Below are 27,463 nucleotides of genomic sequence, written 5' to 3'. Positions count from 1 at the left end.
CTTCCTTAAGTGTCTTGTGGATGACGCACTCACCACCGTAGCAGCATACGTGTTGGGAGCATCAATTCCCAGCACAGCCCTCTGGCTATGAGAATCTGGAAGTTTCTCAAAAAGCTCAAACTGACCTCATTACCCCTCTTCCACCACTCCACACCTCCTCCATCCCTGTCCCCATCTCCTCGTCTCCATCACCTCATCCCAGCCTCTATGTGTCTCACACACACAGTGTCTTACTGCATTACTTCCTCTGATGGGTTAGGGGTCGAGGGTCATAGATCCCCTTCAACTGTCTCCAGGGAAACGCAGGGGGATGTGAACCTCCGTCCGACTCTGAACGCTGTCCCTCGACGCTGTCACACACTCCCCGTGCCGCCCCCAACCCACCCCTGAGGCCTCGCAATACACTCCCACACACCCTCTCTTCCTCCTCACACACACTGAGACACAAGCCCCCGGCACAGTTCTCATGGTGCTGGGCCACATGGTGGTCCACCCTCCACCCTGCCCTCTGACCTGGCTGTCCCCCATGGATGTGTTCTTTATCTCAGATACGCAACAACTCCAAGCCCAGGCCCAGGCACCAGACAGGCCATGTGCTGCTGCTGCTCTACAACAGGGAGGTCTTCATTTACTGCCTTTCTTCAGAGCCTGTGTACGGTTGTTTCCATTCTGGTCTTTAATCAGTAGTGAATTCATCAGATTTCTCAACGATAACACAAATTAATCAATTGAGTGCAGAGGAAAGACAGAGAGCAGTCGATGCCGAGTGCAGACAAAGTCACACAGGCCCAGAGGACAGAGAAGACTAGAGCACCACTGCTGCACAAACCCAACTGTGTGAGCAGATATTACACTGACCAGACAAACCTACAGGTAACTGCCAAAATAAGGGAAACACCAACAAAAAGTGTCTGAGCCAGCGGCCATCTGATGAATCCCCTGCACTTAGCCGACCTTTTAAAAGCTTTATGAAAAGATCACCTACTGAGAGTGAGAGGACCTTTTTAATAACGGCCTGATACTTCACCAGGGGTTTCTACCTGATCCAGACATATTGATACTGACACACCATCAAAACAAAGCAAAACGAGCACATCAAAGATCCTAAATCATTCTGTTAAGATGGATAACAGACCATAATCTCTCTGGGGGAAATGTAGAATATATTTATTTGAAATCAGATAAAAAGCTTTTCAATATACAGCAGACGTGTATCTCTTAATCCTCCTTAAAAACCAGAGGAGCTTTCATTCAAACAAACAGGGTAGAGGGTCACACACACACACACACACACACACACACACAGACACACACAGACATACACACACACACGCACACACAGACAGAGATGCACAGACACACAGAGATGCACACAGACACACACAGACATACAGTGCCTTGTGAAAGTATTCGGCCCCCTTGAACTTTGCGACCTATTGCCACATTTCAGGCTTCAAACATAAAGATATAAAACTGTATTTTTTTGTGAAGAATCAACAACAAGTGGGACACAATCATGAAGTGGAACGACATTTATTGGATATTTCAAACTTTTTTAACAAATCAAAAACTGAAAAATTGGGCGTGCAAAATTATTCAGCCCCCTTAAGTTAATACTTTGTAGCGCCACCTTTTGCTGCGATTACAGCTGTAAGTCGCTTATGTCTCTATCAGTTTTGCACATCGAGAGACTGACATTTTTTCCCATTCCTCCTTGCAAAACAGCTCGAGCTCAGTGAGGTTGGATGGAGAGCATTTGTGAACAGCAGTTTTCAGTTCTTTCCACAGATTCTCGATTGGATTCAGGTCTGGACTTTGACTTGGCCATTCTAACACCTGGATATGTTTATTTTTGAACCATTCCATTGTAGATTTTGCTTTATGTTTTGGATCATTGTCTTGTTGGAAGACAAATCTCCGTGCCAGTCTCAGGTCTTTTGCAGACTCCATCAGGTTTTCTTCCAGAATGGTCCTGTATTTGGCTCCATCCATCTTCCCATCAATTTTAACCATCTTCCCTGTCCCTGCTGAAGAAAAGCAGGCCCAAACCATGATGCTGCCACCACCATGTTTGACAGTGGGGATGGTGTGTTCAGGGTGATGAGCTGTGTTGCTTTTACGCCAAACATAACGTTTTGCATTGTTGCCAAAAAGTTCAATTTTGGTTTCATCTGACCAGAGCACCTTCTTCCACATGTTTGGTGTGTCTCCCAGGTGGCTTGTGGCAAACTTTAAACAACACTTTTTATGGATATCTTTAAGAAATGGCTTTCTTCTTGCCACTCTTCCATAAAGGCCAGATTTGTGCAATATACGACTGATTGTTGTCCTATGGACAGAGTCTCCCACCTCAGCTGTAGATCTCTGCAGTTCATCCAGAGTGATCATGGGCCTCTTGGCTGCATCTCTGATCAGTCTTCTCCTTGTATGAGCTGAAAGTTTAGAGGGACGGCCAGGTCTTGGTAGATTTGCAGTGGTCTGATACTCCTTCCATTTCAATATTATCGCTTGCACAGTGCTCCTTGGGATGTTTAAAGCTTGGGAAATCTTTTTGTATCCAAATCCGGCTTTAAACTTCTTCACAACAGTATCTTGGACCTGCCTGGTGTGTTCCTTGTTCTTCATGATGCTCTATGCGCTTTTAACGGACCTCTGAGACTATCACAGTGCAGGTGCATTTATATGGAGACTTGATTACACACAGGTGGATTGTATTTATCATCATTAGTCATTTAGGTCAACATTGGATCATTCAGAGATCCTCACTGAACTTCTGGAGAGAGTTTGCTGCACTGAAAGTAAAGGGGCTGAATAATTTTGCACGCCCAATTTTTCCGTTTTTGATTTGTTAAAAAAGTTTGAAATATCCAATAAATGTCGTTCCACTTCATGATTGTGTCCCACTTGTTGTTGATTCTTCACAAAAAAATACAGTTTTATATCTTTATGTTTGAAGCCTGAAATGTGGCAAAAGGTCGCAAAGTTCAAGGGGGCCGAATACTTTCGCAAGGCACTGTACATACACACACACACACAGACACACACGCACACAGAGATGCACAGACATACAGAGATGCGCACACACACACACACACACACACACACACACACACACACACATATGCACAGACACATAGACATACACACACACACACACACACCAGAGGAGGCAGGTTGGAGGAGCTATAGGAGGATGGGCTCATTGTAATGGCTGGAATGGAGTCAAACACATTTTTTCCATGTACCAAACAGTACCATTCCATTGATTCCATTCCAGCTATTATAATGAGCCTGTCCTCATATATCTCCTCTCATCAGCCTCCTCAGACACACACACACACACGCGCACACACACACACACACAGAAATGACCCATCGAACTCTTTTCGGGTTGTTGAGATGAGTATAATTAATTTGTGGGCGTTCCTAATGACTTTTTCTCTTGGTTATTCTCATTGATATTGGACCACCACAGAGATCAGTAATTACAATCCAGCCTCTGTGTTCTGCTGTGCATGCTAAAGCATTATAACCAGCAGGTAGGAAACCAATGATGAAGGTCATTCCCCACCAGAGGTCACCAGAGATCAAAGCAAAATCAGAGATGAATCACCTGGTGCATCTGTAACAGCATATCTTTAGACCGTCCCCTCGCCCATACCCGGGCGCGAACCAGGGACCCTCTGCACACATCAACAACAGTCACCCACGAAGCATCATTACCCATCGCTCCACAAAAGCCGCGGCCCTTGCAGAGCAAGGGGAACTACTACTTCAAGGTCTCAGAGCAAGTGACGTCACCGATTGAAACGCTATTTAGCACGCACCACCGCTAACTAGCTAGCCGTTTCACATCCGTTACACATCCCAAACGGCAGCCTGCGCCCATCTGATGAATCCCCTGCACTTAGCCGACCTTTTAAAAGCTTTATTAAAAGATCACCTACTGAGAGTGAGAGGACCTTTTTAATAACGGCCTAATACTTCACCAGGGGTTTCTACCTGATCCAGACATATTGATACTGACACAACATCAAAACAAAGCAAAACGAGCACATCAAAGATCCTAAATCATTCTGTTAAGATGGTTAACAGACCATAATCTCTCTGGGGGAAATGTAGAATATATTTATTTGAAATCAGATAAAAAGCTTTTCAAGATACAGCAGACGTGTATCTCTTAATCCTCCTTAAAAACCAGAGGAGCTTTCATTCAAACAAACAGAAAACACTGTTCCCTCTTTCTCTCTCTCTCTCTCTCTCTCTCACACACACACATACACACACCACGGGCATGGGGGCTAAGAGGAGGAGCTAAAATAGAACATGTTCCCAGAGTGTGAGTTTTATGGAGTTCTCAGGCTACTGAAGTGGTGTGTGTGTGTGTGTGTGTGTGTGTGCGTGTGTGTGTGTGTGAGAGAGAGAGAAAGAGGGAACAGTGTTTTCTTGGCTGAGGCCAGCAGGATGGTTGGTACTGATTCAGTCATGAGGGTACAGAGGGTCAGTAGCCTACATGAGGGTAAAGGGAGTTATGGTGTGTGTGTGTGTGTGTGTGTGTGTGTAACAGGGTTGATTATGCTTCCACTTGCCACTGCAGAAATATGTATTGAATGTTTATGTACAGTAGTTGTATTATTTGGTTCAGTCAGATGTCAGTAAAGTGGTATGTCATTGGCTACAGGTGCAGATAGGGGGAGGTCCACAGATACCCTAATGAAATCATTCCTTGGTCTACCGCTGGAGAAACCAACATCTTGGCCGTTTGACCAAGATGATCGCAGGACTACATCACCACGTGACCATGAGCAACCATGACCGACTCATATTGTGTCGGAAATCAGGTTACCGTTTAATTAGGGTAGGAGTCATAACTCATTACTGTCAGTGCCCAGGGTAAGACATGGTCATCTATGATCATTTAATAACACTGTTATAATGAAGCACTATGGAAAGGCCGATCACGGCAACTGGCATAATAATGAATAGCCATGAACCAGAGGCCTATGCAGGAGACAGCGAGCAAGTGTTGTCTGCAAGAAATTGTTTGCTCAATCAGTCATCTTAATCAGGATAAATCATTCTTTGTTGAGGAAACATGGTCACTGTGTAGCCTAGTGTAGGCTATTACATAATTCAACACTGTAGCTTACATCTTCATATTGTCACACTGATAATGCAACGACCTAAATTCATATTTGCTGATGTTGGTTGCTTTATGTCTGTCGGCGTAATGGGCACGTGATCCATCCATCATGTCTTACCAATATACGTTTTATTTTAACTTAACGAGAACGTCTGAAACGTTTACCTATATCATTTGGGTAAAACGGCGGAATAAAACACAACCGTTAAGTGATAACTCCCCCTTTTTTTAGGTGACCTAAATAACGTGATATTGTCATTACTCACTCCTCTGTCTGAGTGATATTTCTGCAGAAAACCACGTCTTTCCACCGTGTAGGAGTGGACGCAATAATCATACGATGCTGCTACTGACGATGCGAGCGCAGTTCTAATGGAATGAATGAATTCGCTTCAGAACGGCAGCGTCCTCCATTGCATCATTTCACAAATCTCACCAGGATAAAATCAATGACCGGACAAGACAAGACATCTCACAACAGGACGCGTCTAAAAAACCGACGGAACACAGCGGAGCCGTAGATAGGGGTAAGTAATGCGGATAGCCTACTAACTGCATACATGGTCTCAGAAAGCCTAATATTTATTTCCTTTGACTCGGTCTGATGATAATATTCACACATTGTCAGGTCACATGATGTGTACCCCTTGTCATCTAAACCGCGCACCTCGAGATATGAAACGGTTCCAAAAGATACAATGATTAGTATAATAAACGAAGTTTTTTTGCCTACAATAATTGCACATTCCTAAGGTCAATGGCAAGTGCTTACTTCACATATAGGTCTGATTCATCGTTGTACCTGCTGACCGCATACATCTGTAGGCTACTTACTGGTTCATTGCGCCTAACAATATAATTGTAGCCTAGAGGTCAGTTGTAGACTTGCCTATCCAAGGTCCTCCCATGTCCTTGTAGGAGACATGTCAATTCCAAGTATAAACTATATGGACAAATCGTATATTTATATTCAGTCACAGAATACAGTTTGTGTGTTCATAAAAACATATATAAATATCTACTGAAGCCTTTGCCTAAGAAATGGAACCCTCTTAAAAATATGAATCTGTTTTATAAAACCGAACCCTCACGTTGTAGCCTGCTACAGTATGTCTACCATTCCTACACATGTACCTTACCCCACCACATGGTTGGTGCTGGAACCTAGCGGCAAGGGAAGTTTGCCTCACCAGACTTGGTCAAGTTTTGAAATCCGATAGGGGGTAGCAGTATGGCCAGCCGATGCGCTGTAAGGCTAAAAATAACCACCTCCAATTTATGCTGTGTGGTTACTGTCTCCAAAAACCAGGCGACCTGAATGAAAGCGCGTCAATAAGGACACTTCTCTGAGGTAAGCTACACTGATCACTATTATTATTCTGTTATGGCCGTATATGCTATGTTGTGCCATGTGTTCAGGTACATGGTCATATAACTCATAGGAGAGGTCTGAAAACGACTCTTCTTGCGAGTGGTGTTGAGTTCTTATCAGAATAACATTCGGAAAACGACTTTCCAGCTTCAATTGGACAACTACTTGTATAATATGCTTTTGGTATAAAAGCCCTATATAAATATTAAACCTATGAATTTTAACATCGTTTGGCAACATTTGTTTGTTAATTATTTCATGTGATTGGCTCCATTATTTTGAGAGCCAACAGGACTTGTGTTTAGAAAGGGGGGGAATAAGATGAACAGTTCTTGGATGTCAGTGATGCTTCTCTAGAATAAACCGCAACCTTCTCTATCATCAGACTAGATCATTCCTCATCAAGATGTACCATCATTTCATGTCTTGAAAAACAGAATAAAGCAGAGGTATATTTGTGTAGTGAGATATTCCAGTTTGACTTGTGGTGCCAGTGTAGTTCCTTGAAGAATTGGTGTAGGCGGGTGAAGAACAGTGCACTGCTCTTAGTGTCAGTGTTGTCAACCATGTCAACAGAGGTTAGTGAAGTCTCTGTTGTCAAGGACAGGCATTAACACAAATTGCATTAGAAAAAGTCAAGTCTTGGGAAATAGTATGGTGCATTCCTCCCTTTAATGATTATTGATCCATGTAAACTCTCTAAGCATAGTTTATTTTAAATGTTTTACTTAACCTGTATTTAACTAGGCAAGTCAGTTAAGAATAAATTATTATTTACAATGACGACACACCAAAAGGCCTCCTGCGGGAACAGGGGCTGGGATTTAAAAAATAGGACAAAACACACATCAAGACAAGAGAGACGCCACAACACTACAGAAAGAGTCTCTATATTGAAAGCACCGTATCCGTTGGCTAATGTTATTTGAATCATAAAAGCACTTTAGTCTTACTAATGTATCCTGTGTTTTTTTAAAGCTGATTCACCTTTAAAAGAGCATTACGACTAGACCACTTTCATTGTTTACCTCTCCATTGTCCAACCACTAGACAAGCTGGTGCTCTTGACTTGATTGACAGTTTTGTGGCTTGGGTCCTCCCCCCAGGCTTCTCTGGACCAATAAGGTGGCATGGCTGGCCTGTCGTTCTGTGGCAACAATGTGACCAAGAATGCCTACAGTGTGGATACGGGGATGTTGAACAATGGCTGCTTCGTGGACGCCCTCAACCTGGTCCCTCACGTCTTCCTGCTGTTCATCACCTTCCCTATCCTCTTCATTGGTACGTGGACCATGCATAGTCCTTTACCTTCATGATGTGTGTGTGTGTTTGTGTGTGCGTGCGTGCACATGTGACAACCTTTAATCATAGAGATCACACAGAAAAAGGTTTAACAGAAACATGGACAGAATTGGTCCAGAGGGGAACAAAACGGGCTCAAAAAGGGACAGAATAGGGGCAGAAGGGGACAGAACAGGCTTAGAAGGGGACAGAATAGGCTCAGAAGGGGACAGAATAGAATCAGAAGGGGACAGAACAGGCTCAGAAGGGGACAGAATAGGGGCAGAAGGGGACAGAACAGGCTTAGAAGGGGACAGAATAGGCTCAGAAGGGGACAGAATAGAATCAGAAGGGGACAGAACAGGCTCAGAAGGGGACAGAATAGGCTCAGAAGGGGACAGAACAGGCTTAGAAGGGGACAGAATAGGCTCAGAAGGGGACAGAATAGAATCAGAAGGGGACAGAACAGGCTCAGAAGGGGACAGAATAGGCTCAGAAGGAGACAGAACAGGCTCAGAAGGGGAAAGAACAGGCTCAGAAGGGGACAGATAGGCTCAGAAGGGGACAGGACAGGCACAGAAGGGGACAGAATAGGCTCAGAAGGAGACAGAACAGGCTCAGAAGGAGACAGAACAGGCTCAGAAGGGGAAAGAACAGGCTCAGTAGGGGACAGATAGGCTCAGAAGGGGACAGAACAGGCTCAGAAGGGGACAGAATAGGTTCAGAAGGGGACAGAACAGGCACAGAAGGGGACAGAATAGGCTTACAAGGGGACAGAATAGACTTAGAAGGGAACAGAACAGGCTCAGAAGAGGACAGAAAAGGCTCAGAAGGAGACAGAACAGGCTCAGAAGGGGACAGAATAGGCTCAGAATGGGACAGAATAGGTTCAGAATGGGACAGAATTGGCTTATACGGGGACAGAATAGGCTCAGAAGGGGACAGAATAAGCTCAGAAGGGGACAGAACAGGCTCAGAAGGGGACAGAATATAATCAAAAGGGGACAGAACAGGCTCAGAAGGGGACAGAATAAGCTCAGAAGGGGACAGAATAGAATCAAAAGGGGACAGAACAGGCTCAGAATGGGACAGAATTGGCTTAGAAGGGGACAGAATAGGCTCAGAAGGGGACAGAATAAGCTCAGAAGGGGACAGAATAGGCTCAGAAGGGGACAGAACAGGCTCAGAAGGGGACAGAACAGGCTCAGAAGGGGACAGAATATAATCAAAAGGGGACAGAACAGGCTCAGAAGGGGACAGAACAGGCTCAGAAGGGGACAGAACAGGCTCAGAAGGGGACACAATGGGATCAGAAAGGGACATAATTGCTTTAGCTCTGATGGTCTGTGTTTGTGTGGGTGTTAATGTGGGTGTGTTCGTGACAATCCCAAAGCAACATGATTCAAGGATGCCTTTGGTAACAATCCTTTCATCCCCACACCTGCTTCACCAACAGAAAACACTGTTATGTTGCTGCACTCTATTCAAGCTACTGTCATCCCCCACACCTGCTTCACCAACAGAAAACACTGTTATGTTGCTGCACTCTATTCAAGCTACTGTCATCCCCCACACCTGCTTCACCAACAGAAAACAGTATTAAGATGCTGCACTGTATACAAGCTACTGTCATCCCCCACACCTGCTTCACCAACAGAAAACACTGTTATGTTGCTGCACTCTATTCAAGCTACTGTCATCCCCCACACCTGCTTCACCAACAGAAAACACTGTTATGTTGCTGCACTATATTCAAGCTACTGTCATCCCCCACACATGCTTCACCAACAGAAAACACTGTTATGTTGCTGCACTCTATTCAAGCTACTGTCATCCCCCACACCTGCTTCACCAACAGAAAACACTGTTATGTTGCTGCACTATATTCAAGCTACTGTCATCCCCCACACCTGCTTCACCAACAGAAAACACTGTTATGTTGCTGCACTCTATTCAAGCTACTGTCATCCCCCACACCTGCTTCACCAACAGAAAACAGTATTAAGATGCTGCACTGTATACAAGCTACTGTCATCCCCCACACATGCTTCACCAACAGAAAACACTGTTATGTTGCTGCACTCTATTCAAGCTACTGTCATCCCCCACACATGCTTCACCAACAGAAAGCAGTATTAAGATGCTGCACTGTATACAAGCTATTTTTTATTCTTTCTGAGCTTTCAGTTTCACCGTTCATATAAAGCCTTAAAGCAGCATAACGCCTACTGACCACCGACTGGGTGTAATCAATTCCACTGTTACAGACTCACAGTCCTGTGTAGAAGATAGGAAACTCTGTGTAAAGCCCTATGATTGATCTTGTGTGGGACATTCAGCACTGGTCTGTATGTGGGGTGGCAGGTAGCCTGGTGATTAGAGCGTTGGACTAGCAACCGAAAAGTTGCTAGATCGATTCATCGAGCTGACAAGGTAAAAATCCGTCGTTCTGACGCTGAACAAGGCAGTTAACCCACTGTTTCTAGGCAGTCATTGAAAATAATAATTTGTTCTGAAACTGACTTCCCTAGTTAAATAAAAAAATGTGTTCTTCATTGATCTGCTGGCTGTCAGTCTCATTTTCCCCAGTCAACATAAAACAGCTTTCCCCAGACCACAGAACAGCTGGTTAGACTCCTGGCTCTGGCCCAGACTTTATCTAACTGAGCAGGAGGACTGTGGGACTGTGGGATCGTGGTCTCTGAGTTGTTGTGGGACTGTGAGAAAACATAGAAAAACACGTTTTCTTGAAGAACAGGTCAGATGCAAAATTTGGTAACAGAATGACGGCACCGACAGCACAAGCCATTATTCTGTTAACAAACGTTGCATCTGCACTGGTGTAAATGTGTTCTTGTAACATGTTCAGTGGAAGTTGTTAAAAGTCGTCCTTGTGCATATAAGGGTCGGGTTTGTTCAACTTGGGAATCATTGTTTTTTGTTTGACATGCATTTTAAAGTGAAAACTGACTCTCAGCATCACTCTCTTATCATGTAATTTCCCCAATCACATCAATTTGGCTAGCTAACAGCTAACTTTACGTGGATAAATTTGCTAGGTCATTATCTCTAAATATTGTTTGATTTGCTTGCCAGAAGTGGCGAGGAGACAACTTCACCAGGACAATTTTAGACTCAAAATATAGGCTACTAGCTGATTTCAAGCTCTTTCCAAAAGTCTTCTCTGATGAAGCAAGCTAAAAAAACACACGTTGCTTCCTTAGCTAGTTAGCTACATGCCGAATCAATATGCTACCCTCACGTACTGTAGCCTATCTAAAATGACATTAACTATGTTTACTGATGGTGAAAAGCATGCTTGGTAACTTATAGTTGGCAACTCCTTGAAAATGTCACGCAGTTGTCAATGGTTTTAGCGGAGTAGGGGCCTCTCTGCCCGCCAGCAGACAAATCCAACGTTCTGCACTTTAACCCAACGTTTACTGATAACAATCTATTGTTGTGTTGTTCTAGAAGGCCTACTCTGGGGAAACTGACTGGGTGTGTCTGTTGCTCATCTGCTTAATGGGAATGGCTCTGACTAGCAGCCCAGTCCCTGAGGAAAACATTAACTGATGCTTCCTGGTCAAATCTTTGTGTGTGTGTTTTTCATTTCAAATCAAATCAAATCAAATTGTATTGGTCACATACACATGGTTAGCAGATGTTAATGCGAGTGTAGCGAAATGCTTGTGCTTCTAGTTCCGACCATGCAGTAATATCTAACAAGTCATCTAACAGGAATCTAAAGGAATGAATAAGAATATGTACATATAAATATATGGATGAGTGATGGCTGAATGACATTGGCAAGATGCAGTAGATGGTGTAGAGTACAGTATATACATATGAGATGAGTAATGTAGGGTATGTAAACATTATAGAAAGTGGTATTGTTTAAAGTGACTAGTGATACATTTATTAAATCCAATTTTTAATTATTGAAGTGGCTAGATATTTGAGTCAGCACTAGCCTCTCTGTGTTTAACAATCTGATGGCCTTGAGATAGAAGCTGTTTTTCAGTCTCTCGGTCCCTGCTTTGATGCACCTGTACTGACCTCACCTTTTGGATGATAGCGGGGTGAATCAAATCAAATCAAATGTATTTATAAAGCCCTTTGTACATCAGCTGATATCTCAAAGTGCTGTACAGAAACCACAGCCTAAAACCCCAAACAGCAAGCAATGCAGGTGTAGAAGCACGGTGGCTAGGAAAAACTCCCTAGAAAGGCAGTGAACAGGCAGTGGCTCGGGTGGTTGATGTCCCTGATGATCTTTTTGGCCTTCCTGTGACATCGGGTGCTGTAGCTGTCCTGGAGGGCAGGTAGTTTGCCCCCGGTGATGCGTTGTGCAGACCTCACTACCCTCTGGAGAGCCTTACGGTTGTGGGCGGAGCAGACCTCACTACCCTCTGGAGAGCCTTACGGTTGTGGGCGGAGCAGACCTCACTACCCTCTGGAGAGCCTTACGGTTGTGGGCGGAGCAGACCTCACTACCCACTGGAGAGCCTTACGGTTGTGGGCGGAGCAGACCTCACTACCCTCTGGAGAGCCTTACGGTTGTGGGCGGAGCAGACCTCACTACTCTCTGGAGAGCCTTACGGTTGTGGGTGGAGCAGACCTCACTACCCTCTGGAGAGCCTTACGGTTGTTGGTGGAGCAGACCTCACTACCCTCTGGAGAGCCTTACGGTTGTGGGCGGAGCAGACCTCACTACTCTCTGGAGAGCCTTACGGTTGTAGGTGGAGCAGACCTCACTACCCTCTAGAGAGCCTTACGGTTGTGGGTGGAGCAGACCTCACTACCCTCTGGAGAGCCTTACGGTTGTGGGTGGAGCAGACCTCACTACCCTCTGGAGAGCCTTACGGTTGTGGGTGGAGCAGACCTCACTACCCTCTGGAGAGCCTTACGGTTGTGGGCGGAGAAGTTGCCGTACCCGGCGGTGATACGTTATGGAGACACTGTTTCTGTGTTACTGTATGTTCTGAGTGTTTATGGAGACACTGTTTCTGTGTTACTGTATGTTCTGAGTGTTTATGGAGACACTGTTTCTGTGTTACTGTATGTTCTGAGTGTTTATGGAGACACTGTTTCTGTGTTACTGTATGTTCTGAGTGTTTATGGAGACACTGTTTCTGTGTTACTGTATGTTCTGAGTGTTTATGGAGACACTGTTTCTGTGTTACTGTATGTTCTGAGTGTTTATGGAGACACTGTTTCTGTGTTACTGTATGTTCTGAGTGTTTATGGAGACACTGTTTCTGTGTTACTGTATGTTCTGTGTGTTTATGGAGACACTGTTTCTGTGTTACTGTATGTTCTGAGTGTTTATGGAGACACGGTTTCTGTGTTACTGTATGTTCTGAGTGTTTATGGAGACACTGTTTCTGTGTTACTGTATGTTCTGAGTGTTTATGGAGACACTGTTTCTGTGTTACTGTATGTTCTGAGTGTTAATGGAGACACTGTTTCTGTGTTACTGTATGTTCTGAGTGTTTATGGAGACACGGTTTCTGTGTTAAAGTATGTTCTGAGGGTTTGCTTTGACCTTTAGATTTAAAGAACAGTTAAAGTTCACCATTGGTCTTATAGGTTCACAAACAGCTAAAGTTCACCATTGGTCTTATAGGTTTACAAACAGCTAAAGTTCACCATTGGTCTTATAGGTTTACAAACAGCTAAAGTTCACCATTGGTCTTATAGGTTTACAAACAGCTAAAGTTCACCATTGGTCTTATAGGTTTACAAACAGCTAAAGTTCACCATTGGTCTTATAGGTTTACAAACAGCTAAAGTTCACCATTGGTCTTATAGGTTCACAAACAGCTAAAGTTCACCATTGGTCTTATAGGTTTACAAACAGCTAAAGTTCACCATTGGTCTTATAGGTTTACAAACAGCTAAAGTTCATCATTGGTCTTATAGGTTCACAAACAGCTAAAGTTCACCATTGGTCTTATAGGTTTACAAACAGCTAAAGTTCACCATTGGTCTTATAGGTTCACAAACAGCTAAAGGTCACCATTGGTCTTATAGGTTCACAAACAGCTAAAGTTCACCATTGGTCTTATAGGTTTACAAACAGCTAAAGTTCACCATTGGTCTTATAGGTTTACAAACAGCTAAAGTTCACCATTGGTCTTATAGGTTTACAAACAGCTAAAGTTCACCATTGGTCTTATAGGTTTACAAACAGCTAAAGTTCACCATTGGTCTTATAGGTTCACAAACAGCTAAAGTTCACCATTGGTCTTATAGGTTTACAAACAGCTAAAGTTCACCATTGGTCTTATAGGTTCACAAACAGCTAAAGTTCACCATTGGTCAGGTTTACAAACAGTAAAGTGTACAAACAGTTGAAGTTGACCATTGGTCTTAGATGTTTACAAAAATAGTAACGTTTACAAACAGTTAACGTTGACCATTACACTTAAAGGTTTACAAACAGTTAACGTTGACCATTAGACTTAAAGGTTTACAAACAGTTGACCATTGAGGGCACTTGCCAAAGTTGCCTGCATTATCCAAGAGTCACCCAGAATATCCATGACTTTCATTGTTTGGCAGGAAAACCTTGATAATATGCAGATTGCTTTAGAATGAACTGCTGTGTTTATCTGTTTACTTAATCTGTTACTGATTACAGATTACATGACAAATAAAGTTATCATTAATGTAATCGTTTGGATTACTCTAAATGAGTAACGTCATTACTTGGATTACTTGTGGATGACGTTACTACCCAACCCTGTGTGTTTGCATGTTTGTGCATGCGTTCTTAGGCGTGTGTGCTTATGTTCCTGTTTATCTGAGTGTGTGTGTTCTCCTAGGCTGGGGCAGTCAGATCTCTTAGGTTCAGATCCACCATAACACCTGGCTCCACTTCCCTCCCCCTAGGCTGGGGCAGTCATATCTCTTAGGTTCAGATCCACCATAACACCTGGCTCCACTTCCCTCCCCCTAGGCTGGGGCAGTCAGAGCTCTAAGGTTCAGATCCACCATAACACCTGGCTCCACTTCCCTGGACACAACCTGCGCTGGATCCTCACATTCACTCTGCTGTTTGTCCACGTCTGTGAGATCGCTGAGGGAATCGTCTCCAACAAGTAAGAAACCCCCTAAAACTACTTCCTGTTACCAAAGAGGTAGTGTACTGTGGAAAAGGAAACGTTAGTAGCTGGTCAGAAGCCAGTGTTCACATGAGATTTTGTTCTGCGTTGCTGAGATTACAGAAGAAGTGCTATTCCTCTCTGCCGTTGTTGTATCCTAAAACGAATGACTCCCAAGTTTCAGGTGCAGTGAACTATTGCATTTCCTTGCTTCCCTCCAGACCAATGTTTATAGAAAAATGAAACCACTGTCCCTCAAAATAACCCCACTCTCCAGTTTACCCAGACTGCAACCAATAAGATCCTCCACAATGCTGCAGTAACACAAAGCTATGATCGGAGCCATCGTCTGACGCATCACAAACCCTGCATCAAAACCTGCTGATTGCACCACCTGCTTATTTAGTGGCTGAAGCTAGCAGCTTCCTTCCATGTTTCAGTGTCGCACAACATTTGATACAAATATATTTCAATTTTGGTGTGGGAGGGGGACAAAAAATTAAGAGTACAGATTATTGTATGGTACAATATACAGGCGTTTTTGAGAAGGATCATTTGAAAAATAAAATTGTATTGAGTAAATGTATTTATTGGTTTCTTTTCATTTAAAAAAATGTTATTTGTTGATGTAAAAAATAGAAATGTACTGATTTTAAGCTTGTGTCATTAGATTCGTTGGTGGGGTTGTGATAAATTATTGCGAAAAATGGGGTCCCCGGCAATCCTGGCGAAAAAGTTTGAATTCTACTGGGTTAACTGTATGTTAACTGTATGTTAACTGTATGTTAACTGTATGAGACTGAATACAACGTCAACCTATAAAGCAGAGATACATGGCATAACAAAGTGCCTATGTTTCTTTGAGTATTGATGCAACCTCCTGTCTCTCCATCCTTTCAGACAGATGGACACCAATCACCTCCACCTCTTTATGCCAGCGTTTATGGGTTTCATAGCAGCCACTACATCTGTGGTGTACTACCACAACATAGAAACCTCCAACTTCCCCAAACTACTGCTGGGTGAGTCAAAATGATACCATCAGTGCATTCATTACTCCAAATTAACAGTTAGTGTTTGAGCAGTGCTGAATTAGCCTCCCTTTGGTGTAGTAGTTTAGAGGCTATGGCAGATGGCCCAAACACAGTTCGCTACACATGAACCATTCTGCTGTACATCATGAAGTATACTTGTCATACATCTCTGGGGAAAGTAGTGCACGAAGTGACCAACCTCCTCCTTCCTCAGCTCTGTTTATCTACTGGGTTCTGGCGTTCATCACCAAGTCCATCAAGCTGTGGAAGTTTGCAGAGTACGGCGTTGGAGTGCTGCACCTGAGGTTCTGTATCACAGCCCTGCTGGTCGTTCTGTACGGACTCCTCATGGCTGTAGAGATCAACGTCATCAGGGTCAGGGTGAGTTAGAACACTGGTGGACTGACTGCTTCCTGGGTCAGGGGTCATAGAGGTTCTATATAAAGAGAAGAAGGAAGAGGAGGATGTGATGCGGTGTACTGATGTGATCTGATAGCAGATGCATGGTCTTTATTTCAGCTCCTGTTGGCTTTTTACTTTTTTACCTGGTATGTGTGTGTCTGTCTCTGTCTTTGTGTCCTGGTGTCCGTGTAGAGGTACGTGTTCTTCGCCAACCCCCAGAAGGTAAAGCCTCCAGAGGACCTTCAGGACCTGGGAGTGAGGTTCCTCCAGCCCTTCGTCAACCTCCTCTCCAAGGCCACATACTGGTGGATGAACCCCCTGATTATAGGTTTGTTTCCTAGGTTCCTTCCTTCCAGGTGTTTTTCCTGGCCACTGTTCTTCCGCTTCTGCATTGATTGCTGTTTGGGGTTCAGGCTGGGTGTCTGTAAAGTACTTTGTGACAGCTACTGATGTTAAAATGACTTTGATTGATGTTCAATTATCTGGATGGATTGAATGCTTGATCACAGGAGCCCATAAAAGACCCATTGAGCTGAAGAAGATTGGCAAACTCCCCATCGCCATGAGAGCCCTCACCAACTACCTGAAGCTCAAAGACGCCTACGAGGATCAGAGGGTGAGTGGAGGAGGGAGTGACAGAGTTTCATATTCTGCTTCTGACAGTGACATACCATTCAATGGATCCCCAGTGCAGTGACATACCATTCAATGGATCCCCAGTGCAGTGACATACCATTCAATGGATCCCCAGTGCAGTGACATACCATTCAATGGATCCCCAGTGCAGTGACATACCATTCAATGGATTCCCAGTGCAGTGACATACCATTCAATGGATTCCCAGTGCAGTGACATACCATTCAATGGATCCGCAGTGCAGTGACATACCATTCAATGGATCCTCAGTGCAGTGACATACCATTCAATGGATCCCCAGTGCAGTGACATACCATTCAATGGATCCGCAGTGCAGTGACATACCATTCAATGGATCCCCAGTGCAGTGACATACCATTCAATGGATCCCTGCTTTAATTTAATTAGAACATTCTGATCAGATTCTCTACAGTTAAAACTCTGTGTGTTAGATATATTACACTTGTATCCTATACACATGTCAAGCCCGGGATAGGTTTGAATATATCTCTAAAGACTGTCCATTATAATTGGGGCGGCAATTGGGGCGGAAATTGTGGCGGCAGGGTAGCCTAGTGGTTAGAGAGTTGGGCTAGTAATCGAAATGGTTGCAAGTTTGAATCCCCGAGCTGACAAGGTACAAATCTGTCGTTCTGCCCCTGAACGAGGCAGTTAACCCACTGTTCCTAGGCCGTCATTGAAAATAAGAATTTGTTCTTAACTGACTTGCCTAGTTAAATAAAGGTTAAATAAATAAATAATGTAGTCTGGCGAACCAGACTCTGTAATCAGGTAGTCTCATCTTCACTCTGAGATGAAGGTTCATTGTAGTGGAACTCTCCTGTGTAGTTGTAACCCTTCCATCCCTGTCCCCTCCCCCTCCTAGCAGAATGCCGAGGACCCAGAGAAGGCTCCATCCATCTGGCGCTCTATGTACCGGGCGTTTGGCCGACCCATCCTCCTCAGCAGTACCTTCCGTTACCTGGCGGATCTGCTGGGCTTCGCCGGGCCGCTCTGCATCTATGGCATCGTCGAACATCTCAACAAAAAGCCCGTCAAGGAAGGGAGTGTGGTGTGTAATTACTGTTCCCATCGGCCCATAACTCTGTTCCTGGTCCCATAATTACTGTTCCCATCGGCCCATAACTCTGTTCCTGGTCCCATAATTACTGTTCCCATCGGCCCATAACTCTGTTCCTGGTACCATAATTACTGTTCCCATCGGACCATAACTCTGTTCCTGGTACCATAATTACTGTTCCCATCGGCCCATAACTCTGCTCCTGGTACCATAATTACTGTTCCCATCGGCCCATAACTCTGTTCCTGGTCCCATAATTACTGTTCCCATCGGCCCATAACTCTGCTCCTGGTCCCATAGTTACTGTTCCCATCGGCCCATAACTCTGTTCCTGGTCCCATAATTACTGTTCCCATCGGCCCATAACTCTGCTCCTGGTACCATAATTACTGTTCCCATCGGCCCATAACTCTGCTCCTGGTCCCATAATTACTGTTCCCATCGGCCCATAACTCTGTTCCTGGTCCCATAATTACTGTTCCCATCGGCCCATAACTCTGCTCCTGGTACCATAATTACTGTTCCCATCGGCCCATAACTCTGCTCCTGGTACCATAATTACTGTTCCCATCGGACCATAACTCTGTTCCTGGTACCATAATTACTGTTCCCATCGGCCCATAACTCTGCTCCTGGTCCCATAATTACTGTTCCCATCGGACCATAACTCTGTTCCTGGTACCATAATTACTGTTCCCATCGGCCCATAACTCTGTTCCTGGTACCATAATTACTGTTCCCATCAGCCCATAACTCTGCTCCTGGTCCCATAATTACTGTTCCCATCGGCCCATAACTCTGCTCCTGGTACCATAATTACTGTTCCCATCAGCCCATAACTCTGTTCCTGGTACCATAATTACTGTTCCCATCGGCCCATAACTCTGCTCCTGGTCCCATAATTACTGTTCCCATCAGCCCATAACTATTTTCCTGGTACCATAATTACTGTTCCCATCGGCCCATAACTCTGTTCCTGGTCCCATAATTACTGTTCCCATTGGCCCATAACTCTGCTCCTGGTCCCATAATTACTGTTCCCATCGGCCCATAACTCTGCTCCTGGTCCCATAATTACTGTTCCCATCGGACCATAACTCTGTTCCTGGTACCATAATTACTGTTCCCATCAGCCAATAACTCTGTTCCTGGTCCCATAATTACTGTTCCCATCGGCCCATAACTCTGCTCCTGGTACCATAATTACTGTTCCCATCGGCCCATAACTCTGCTCCTGGTACCATAATTACTGTTCCCATCAGCCCATAACTCTGTTCCTGGTCCCATAATTACTGTTCCCATCGGCCCATAACTCTGTTCCTGGTCCCATAATTACTGTTCCCATCGGCCCATAACTCTGTTCCTGGTCCCATAATTATTGTTCCCATCGGCCCATAACTCTGCTCCTGGTCCCATAATTACTGTTCCCATCGGACCATAACTCTGCTCCTGGTCCCATAATTACTGTTCCCATCGGCCCATAACTCTGCTCCTGGTCCCATAATTACTGTTCCCATCGGACCATAACTCTGTTCCTGGTACCATAATTACTGTTCCCATCGGCCCATAACTCTGTTCCTGGTACCATAATTACTGTTCCCATCAGCCCATAACTCTGATCCTGGTACCATAATTACTGTTCCCATCAGCCCATAACTCTGATCCTGGTACCATAATTACTGTTCCCATCGGCCCATAACTCTGTTCCTGGTACCATAATTACTGTTCCCATCAGCCCATAACTCTGATCCTGGTACCATAATTACTGTTCCCATCAGCCCATAACTCTGCTCCTGGTACCATAATTACTGTTCCCATCAGCCCATAACTCTGTTCCTGGTCCCATAATTACTGTTCCCATCAGCCCATAACTCTGTTCCTGGTACCATAATTATTGTTCCCATTGGCCCATAACTCTGCTCCTGGTCCCATAATTACTGTTCCCATCGGCCCATAACTCTGTTCCTGGTACCATAATTACTGTTCCTATCAGCCCATAACTCTGCTCCTGGTCCCATAATTACTGTTCCCATCGGCCCATAACTCTGTTCCTGGTACCATAATTACTGTTCCTATCAGCCCATAACTCTGCTCCTGGTACCATAATTACTGTTCCCATCGGCCCATAACTCTGCTCCTGGTACCATAATTACTGTTCCCATCGGCCCATAACTCTGTTCCTGGTACCATAGTTCCTGTTCGTTCCTTCTATGTTATGCCCGTCCATTACGGCTCATTCAAGTGATTCAATTTGATACAGCAGACGTCTTGTTTGTGTGACACATTCCTCCATGTTGTTGTGACTGTTGGCTAGTTAGCTCCATAGAGATAAATCGTTTATTATATAGTTAGCTCACTGTCTGACACTGTGGGTTGTGTCATCGACATCGTACCGCCATGAGGGCGCAGCAGGGTGGTCTGCTCGTCTTCTCATGATGACTCACTTCCTCTGTGATGTCATGAGGCGTCGACAGCGCCATTGTTCCCAACCCTGTCCCTGTCCCAGCCACCACGTCAACCCCATTAGACCAATTATATTATAGACACAAATGATCCCACAGCATATTTCACACCCTCACACACACACACAGATACAGAAACACACACACACTTTCCTCAACTAACTTTTAAAGGTACACCAGAAATCCATTTAGGACACAGAAATAAACTATCCTGGGACCTGTGGGGAGTCAGCAGCACTGAACTGATGAACTAAGGTAGAGCATCATTTCAGAGGGCTGAACAGAGGAACGTCTCTCTAAAGTAGAGCATCATGTCAGAAGGCTGAACAGAGGAACGTCTCTCTAAAGTAGAGCATCATGTCAGAGGGCTGAACAGAGGAACGTCTCTCTAAAGTAGAGCATCATGTCAGAGGGCTGAACAGAGGAACATCTCTCTCTGAAGTAGAGCATCATGTCAGAGGGCTGAACAGAGGAACATCTCTCTCTAAAGTAGAGCATCATGTCAGAGGGCTGAACAGAGGAACGTCTCTCTCTGAAGTAGAGCATCATGTCAGAGGGCTGAACAGAGGAACTCTCTCTAAAGTAGAGCATCATGTCAGAGGGCTGAACAGAGGAACGTCTCTCTGAAGTAGAGCATCATGTCAGAGGGCTGAACAGAGGAACGTCTCTCTGAAGTAGAGCATCATGTCAGAGGGCTGAACAGAGGAACGTCTCTCTCTGAAGTAGAGCATCATGTCAGAGGGCTGAACAGAGGAACATCTCTCTAAAGTAGAGCATCATGTCAGAGGGCTGAACAGAGGAACGTCTCTCTGAAGTAGAGCATCATGTCAGAGGCTGAACAGAGGAACATCTCTCTAAAGTAGAGAATCATGTCAGAGGGCTGAACAGAGGAACGTCTCTCTAAAGTAGAGCATCATGTCAGAGGGCTGAACAGAGGAACGTCTCTCTAAAGTAGAGCATCATGTCAGAGGCTGAACAGAGGAACATCTCTCTAAAGTAGAGCATCATGTCAGAGGGCTGAACAGAGGAACGTCTCTCTCTGAAGTAGAGCATCATGTCAGAGGGCTGAACAGAGGAACATCTCTCTAAAGTAGAGCATCATGTCAGAGGGCTGAACAGAGGAACGTCTCTCTCTGAAGTAGAGCATCATGTCAGAGGGCTGAACAGAGGAACGTCTCTCTAAAGTAGAGCATCATGTCAGAGGGCTGAACAGAGGAACATCTCTCTAAAGTAGAGCATCATGTCAGAGGGCTGAACAGAGGCACGTCTCTCTCTGAAGTAGAGCATCATGTCAGAGGGCTGAACAGAGGAACGTCTCTCTCTGAAGTAGAGCATCATGTCAGAGGGCTGAACAGAGGAACGTCTCTCTAAAGTAGAGCATCATGTCAGAGGGCTGAACAGAGGAACGTCTCTCTAAAGTAGAGCATCATGTCAGAGGGCTGAACAGAGGAACGTCTCTCTAAAGTAGAGCATCATGTCAGAGGGCTGAACAGAGGAACGTCTCTCTCTGAAGTAGAGCATCGTGCACAGTGCCAGTGTCAGAGGGCTGAACAGAGGAACAGAGAGTTTAGGCTGAAGTACTGCAGGCGTGCATTTCTAAGTGACATGGAAAATTCCTCACTCATCTCACACTCTCTCACTCTCTGTCCTTCTCTGTGTGTGACAGGGTCTGGGTAGTGACGGGGTCTGGGTAGTGTCAGGTCTTGCTTTTTACAGTCCCCTACATCTGCTCTAACCTACTATCTGTGTGTGTGTGTGTGTTTGTGTGTGTGTGTGTGTGTGTGTGTGTGTGTGTGTGTGTGTGTGTGTGTGTGTGTGTGTGTGTGTGTGTGTGTGTGTGTGTGTGTGTGTGTGTGTGTGTGTGTGTGACTGTCTATCAGGTCCCCTATTTCGAGGTCTACTTCATGTCATCCAACGAGCTGCTCCAGAATACGTCCGTGCTGGCTGTTCTGCTGTTCCTGGCCCTGGTGCTACAGCGGACCTTCCTACAGGCCTCCTACTATGTCACCATAGAGACCGGCATCAACCTCCGTGGAGCCCTGCTGGTGACTGACTGGAGGATTCTGGGATTTGTAGGATACTGCGTCACCGATTCTCCATCCTTTACCCAAAGTGTTCACTTGTTCAGTCTCTGTCATAGATTTAAAAGCATTAGATGTGTAGTCATTGGCTGACGGGAGTTTCTGCCATTGTTCAATTCATGACGAGGAGTGGGGGGGAGGTGCAAAAATAAAGTGGGGAATCGGGACAGCTGTAGACAGTTACAGAGGTGGAGAATCGGGACAGCCGTAGACAGTCACAGAAGTGGAGAATCTGGACAGCCGTAGACAGTCACAGAGGTGGAGAATCGGGACAGCCGTAGACAGTCACAGAGGTGGAGAATCTGGACAGCAGTAGACAGTCACAGAGGTGGAGAATCTGGACAGCAGTAGACAGTCACAGAGGTGGAGAATCGGGACAGCCGTAGACAGTCACAGAGGTGGAGAATCGGGACAGCCGTAGACAGTCACAGAGGTGGAGAATCTGGACAGCCGTAGACAGTCACAGAGGTGGAGAATCGGGACAGCAGTAGACAGTCACAGAGATGGAGAATCGGGACAGCAGTGAACAGTCACAGAGGTGGAGAATCGGGACAGCCGTAGACAGTCACAGAGGTGGAGAATCGGGACAGCCGTAGACAGTCACAGAGGTGGAGAATCGGGACAGCAGTAGACAGTCACAGAGGTGGAGAATCGGGACAGCCGTAGACAGTCACAGAGGTGGAGAATCGGGACAGCCGTAGACAGTCACAGAGGTGGAGAATCGGGACAGCCGTAGACAGTCACAGAGGTGGAGAATCGGGACAGCCGTAGACAGTCACAGAGGTGGAGAATCTGGACAGCCGTAGACAGTCAAAGAAGTGGAGAATCGGGACAGCCGTAGACAGTCACAGAGGTGGAGAATCGGGACAGTCGTAGACAGTCACAGAGGTGGAGAATCTGGACAGCCGTAGACAGTCACAGAGGTGGAGAATCGGGACAGCCGTAGACAGTCACAGAGGTGGAGAATCGGAACAGCCGTAGACAGTCACAGAGGTGGAGAATCTGGACAGCCGTAGACAGTCACAGAGGTGGAGAATCGGGACAGCCGTAGACAGTCACAGAGGTGGAGAATCGGGACAGCCGTAGACAGTCACAGAGGTGGAGAATCGGGACTGCCGTAGACAGTCACAGAGGTGGAGAATCGGGACAGCCATAGGCAGTCACAGAGGTGGAGAATCGGGACTGCCGTAGACAGTCACAGAGGTGGAGAATCGGGACTGCCGTAGACAGTCATAGAGGTGGAGAATCGGGACAGCCGTAGGCAGTCACAGAAGTGAATGTACTGTATCTAGTAGGTTGTTAATGTCCTCTGTCCTGTCCGTTTCCTAGGCGATGATCTACAACAAGATCCTGCGTCTGTCCACCTCTAACATGTCCATGGGAGAGATGACCCTGGGCCAGATCAACAACCTGGTTGCCATAGAAACCAACCAACTCATGTGGTTCCTCTTCCTGTGTCCCAACCTCTGGGCCATGCCAGTGCAGGTGGGTTTTGACTAGATAGAATTCAGCTTATGTCGAAATGTACTTTTCGTAGCAGGTTAGGAGAATTTACGCAGTAGGTTAGGATAATTAACGTAGCAGGTTAGGAGAATTTACGCAGTAGGTTAGGATAATTAACGTAGCAGGTTAGGAGAATTTACGCAGTAGGTTAGGATAATTAACGTAGCAGGTTAGGAGAATTTACGCAGTAGGTTAGGATAATTAACGTAGCAGGTTAGGAGAATTTACGCAGTAGGTTAGGATAATTAACGTAGCAGGTTAGGAGAATTAGGTTACGGTTAGGAAAAGGGTTAGTGTTAGCTAAAATGCAACAACAACAAAAAACGTTTGAGGTCAATTTGACGTAAGTGCAGGTGGGGCCATGCTGGTAAGATACAATCTATCTGGACATAGTCTCTATGTATGATCCGGCCAACAACCTGATCTTAAATTAACAAGTATGTCTTTTTTAAGCCATTATCTGCCAGTACCAATATGACTGTAATATTATGCATCAATAATATATCCCTAATAACTCCCTAATAACTCCATAATATATCCCACAAAGCTCCCTAATTTATTCCTAATAACTCCCTAATATATCACTAATATATCCCTAATACATCCCTCATAACTCCCTAATAACTCCCTAATATATCCCTTATAACTCTAATAACTCCCTTATATATCCCTAATATATCCCTAATAACTCCCTAATATATCCCTAATATATCACTAATATATCCCTAATATATCCCTAATATATCCCTAATATATCACTAATATATCCCTAAAATATCCCTAATATATCCCTAATAACTCCCTAATATATCCCTCATAACTCCATAATATATCCCTAATATATCCCTAATAACTCCCTAATATATCCCTAATATATCACTAATATATCCCTAATAACTCTAATATATCCCTAATATATCACTAATATATCCCTAATATATCACTAATATATCCCTTATAACTCTAATATATCCCTAATATATCCCTAATATATCACTAATATATCCCTAATATATCCCTTATAACTCTAATATATCCCTAATATATCCCTAATATATCACTAATATATCCCTAATATATCACTAATATATCCCTAATATATCACTAATATATCCCTAATATATCACTAATATATCCCTAATATATCACTAATATATCCCTAATATATCCCTAATATATCACTAATATATCCCTAATATATCCCTAATAACTCTAATATATCCCTAATATATCACTAATATATCCCTAATATATCACTAATATGTCCCTAATATATCCCTAATATATCCCTAATATATCCCTAATATATCACTAATATATCACTAATATATCCCTAATATATCCCTTATAACTCTAATATATCCCTCATAACTCCATAATATATCCCTAATATATCCCTAATAACTCCCTAATATATCCCTAATATATCACTAATATATCCCTAATATATCACTAATATATCCCTAATATATCACTAATATATCCCTAATATATCCCTTATAACTCTAATATATCCCTCATAACTCCATAATATATCCCTAATATATCCCTAATATATCACTAATATATCCCTAATATATCACTAATATATCCCTAATATATCCCTAATATATCCCTAATATATCACTAATATATCCCTAATATATCACTAATATATCCCTAATATATCACTAATATATCCCTAATATATCCCTTATAACTCTAATATATCCCTCATAACTCCATAATATATCCCTAATATATCCCTAATATATCACTAATATATCCCTAATATATCACTAATATATCCCTAATATATCCCTAATATATCCCTAATATATCACTAATAACTCCCTAATATATCCCTAATAACTCCATAATATATCCCTAATATATCCCTAATATATCCCTAATATATCCCTAATATATCACTAATAACTCCCTAATATATCCCTAATAACTCCATAATATATCCCTAATAACTCCCTAATATATCTCTAATAACTCCCTAATATATCCCTAATATATCCCTCATAACTCCATAATATATCCCTAATATATCCCTAATAACTCCCTAATAACTCCCTAATATATCCCTAATAACTCCCCAATATATCCCTCATATCTTTGTGTTGTGTTCCTGCTCAGATTGTGATGGGCGTGATCTTGCTGTACTACCTGCTGGGGACCAGTGCTCTGATTGGAGCTTCGGTCATCGTGCTGCTGGCTCCAGTCCAATACCTGATCGCTACCAAGCTGGCTGACACCCAGAAGAGCACCCTGGTGAGTCACCCTCTGTTCACGTTGAGACACTCAGGTTGTACACTGCCTGCACCAATCCCTTAGACCGTAGTTTCACTGTCTCTTTAGAGATGAACCTGCAAGCTTTACCATCAATAAATAGCCTAGATTTGAGTGATTTCAGTTATTTTCTGTTGTGATGAGGGAAACAGTATATGATAAGGAAACAATAACCTTTAAAAACAGTTGAAGTGAGAATATATTTATATTATTTTGTAGTTTAAATCTTCAGTAAGGCATCGCCCTCTTCTGACAGGACCAGTCTACGGAACGTCTGAAGAAAACCACAGAGATTCTGAAGGGGATCAAGCTGCTGAAGCTGTACGCCTGGGAGAACATCTTCTGTGACAGTGTAGAAGATACCAGGGGCAAAGAGCTCACCAGCCTCCGCACCTTCGCCCTCTACACCTCCATGTCTAGTGAGACACACACACACCTACGCCCTCTACACCTCCATGTCTAGTGAGACACACACACACCTTCGCCCTCTACACCTCCATGTCTAGTGAGACATACACACACCTTGGCCCTCTACGCCTCCATGTCTAGTGAGACACACACACACCTTCGCCCTCTACACCTCCATGTCTAGTGAGACACACACACCTTCGCCCTCTACACCTCCATGTCTAGTGAAACACACACACCTACGCCCCCTCTACACTTTCATGTCTAGTGAGACACACACACACCTTCACCCTCTACACCTCCATGTCTAGTGAGACACACACACCTTCGCCCTCTACACCTCCATGTCTAGTGAGACACACACACCTTGGCCCTCTACACCTCCAATAAGACACATCTCCTCTGTTACTTTATAATAGCTATCACATCCTTTATTTTGAGCTGTGAAATCCCCCCATTTTGTCCAGTAAGACACTCACACTGCTTATATTCTGTCCTGATTTATATTTGGAGCTCAGTTTGACTTAAGAGCTTTGAAGTTTGAACATGTCTTTGTTCTCTAAAGGCTCTCTGTTGCTACATAATATTACCTCTTTTCCTCCCCAGTTTTCATGAATGCTGCTATCCCCATCGCTGCTGTGCTTGTGGTAAGAGGGTTTCTCATCATCCCT

At 44.2% G+C, this 27,463-nt stretch overlaps 1 protein-coding gene across 15 annotated transcripts in view; it reads left to right on the top strand.

Annotated features, from left to right (window-relative positions):
- Positions 1–4,481: 4,481 nt before the first annotated feature.
- LOC110516361 (ATP-binding cassette sub-family C member 9) overlaps positions 4,482–27,463 on the top strand; it is a 74,399-nt gene continuing 51,417 nt past the window's right edge. For 6 of the 15 annotated variants that reach the window (XM_090201094.1, XM_090201092.1, XM_090201089.1 and 3 more), the window contains exons 1-13: positions 4,482–6,494; positions 7,622–7,796; positions 14,761–14,902; positions 15,806–15,927; positions 16,154–16,320; positions 16,534–16,669; positions 16,851–16,957; positions 17,864–18,049; positions 22,401–22,565; positions 23,931–24,086; positions 26,232–26,366; positions 26,641–26,803; positions 27,399–27,439. In XM_090201094.1, coding sequence (XP_090057220.1) covers positions 7,646–7,796; positions 14,761–14,902; positions 15,806–15,927; positions 16,154–16,320; positions 16,534–16,669; positions 16,851–16,957; positions 17,864–18,049; positions 22,401–22,565; positions 23,931–24,086; positions 26,232–26,366; positions 26,641–26,803; positions 27,399–27,439 — 1,671 coding nt within the window. In that variant the 5' untranslated portion in view covers positions 4,482–6,494; positions 7,622–7,645. The remainder of the gene's footprint in view (positions 6,495–7,621; positions 7,797–14,760; positions 14,903–15,805; positions 15,928–16,153; positions 16,321–16,533; positions 16,670–16,850; positions 16,958–17,863; positions 18,050–22,400; positions 22,566–23,930; positions 24,087–26,231; positions 26,367–26,640; positions 26,804–27,398; positions 27,440–27,463) is intronic. The other 9 variants (XM_090201096.1, XM_090201091.1, XM_090201087.1 and 6 more) reach the window with 4 other exon arrangements.

The sequence above is a fragment of the Oncorhynchus mykiss genome, chromosome 15 (genome assembly GCF_057628025.1).
Source record: "Oncorhynchus mykiss isolate SJ-2025 chromosome 15, ASM5762802v1, whole genome shotgun sequence".
In the NCBI taxonomy this organism is placed as follows: domain Eukaryota; kingdom Metazoa; phylum Chordata; class Actinopteri; order Salmoniformes; family Salmonidae; genus Oncorhynchus; species Oncorhynchus mykiss.
This window is presented reverse-complemented; position numbering and strand designations above follow the sequence as displayed.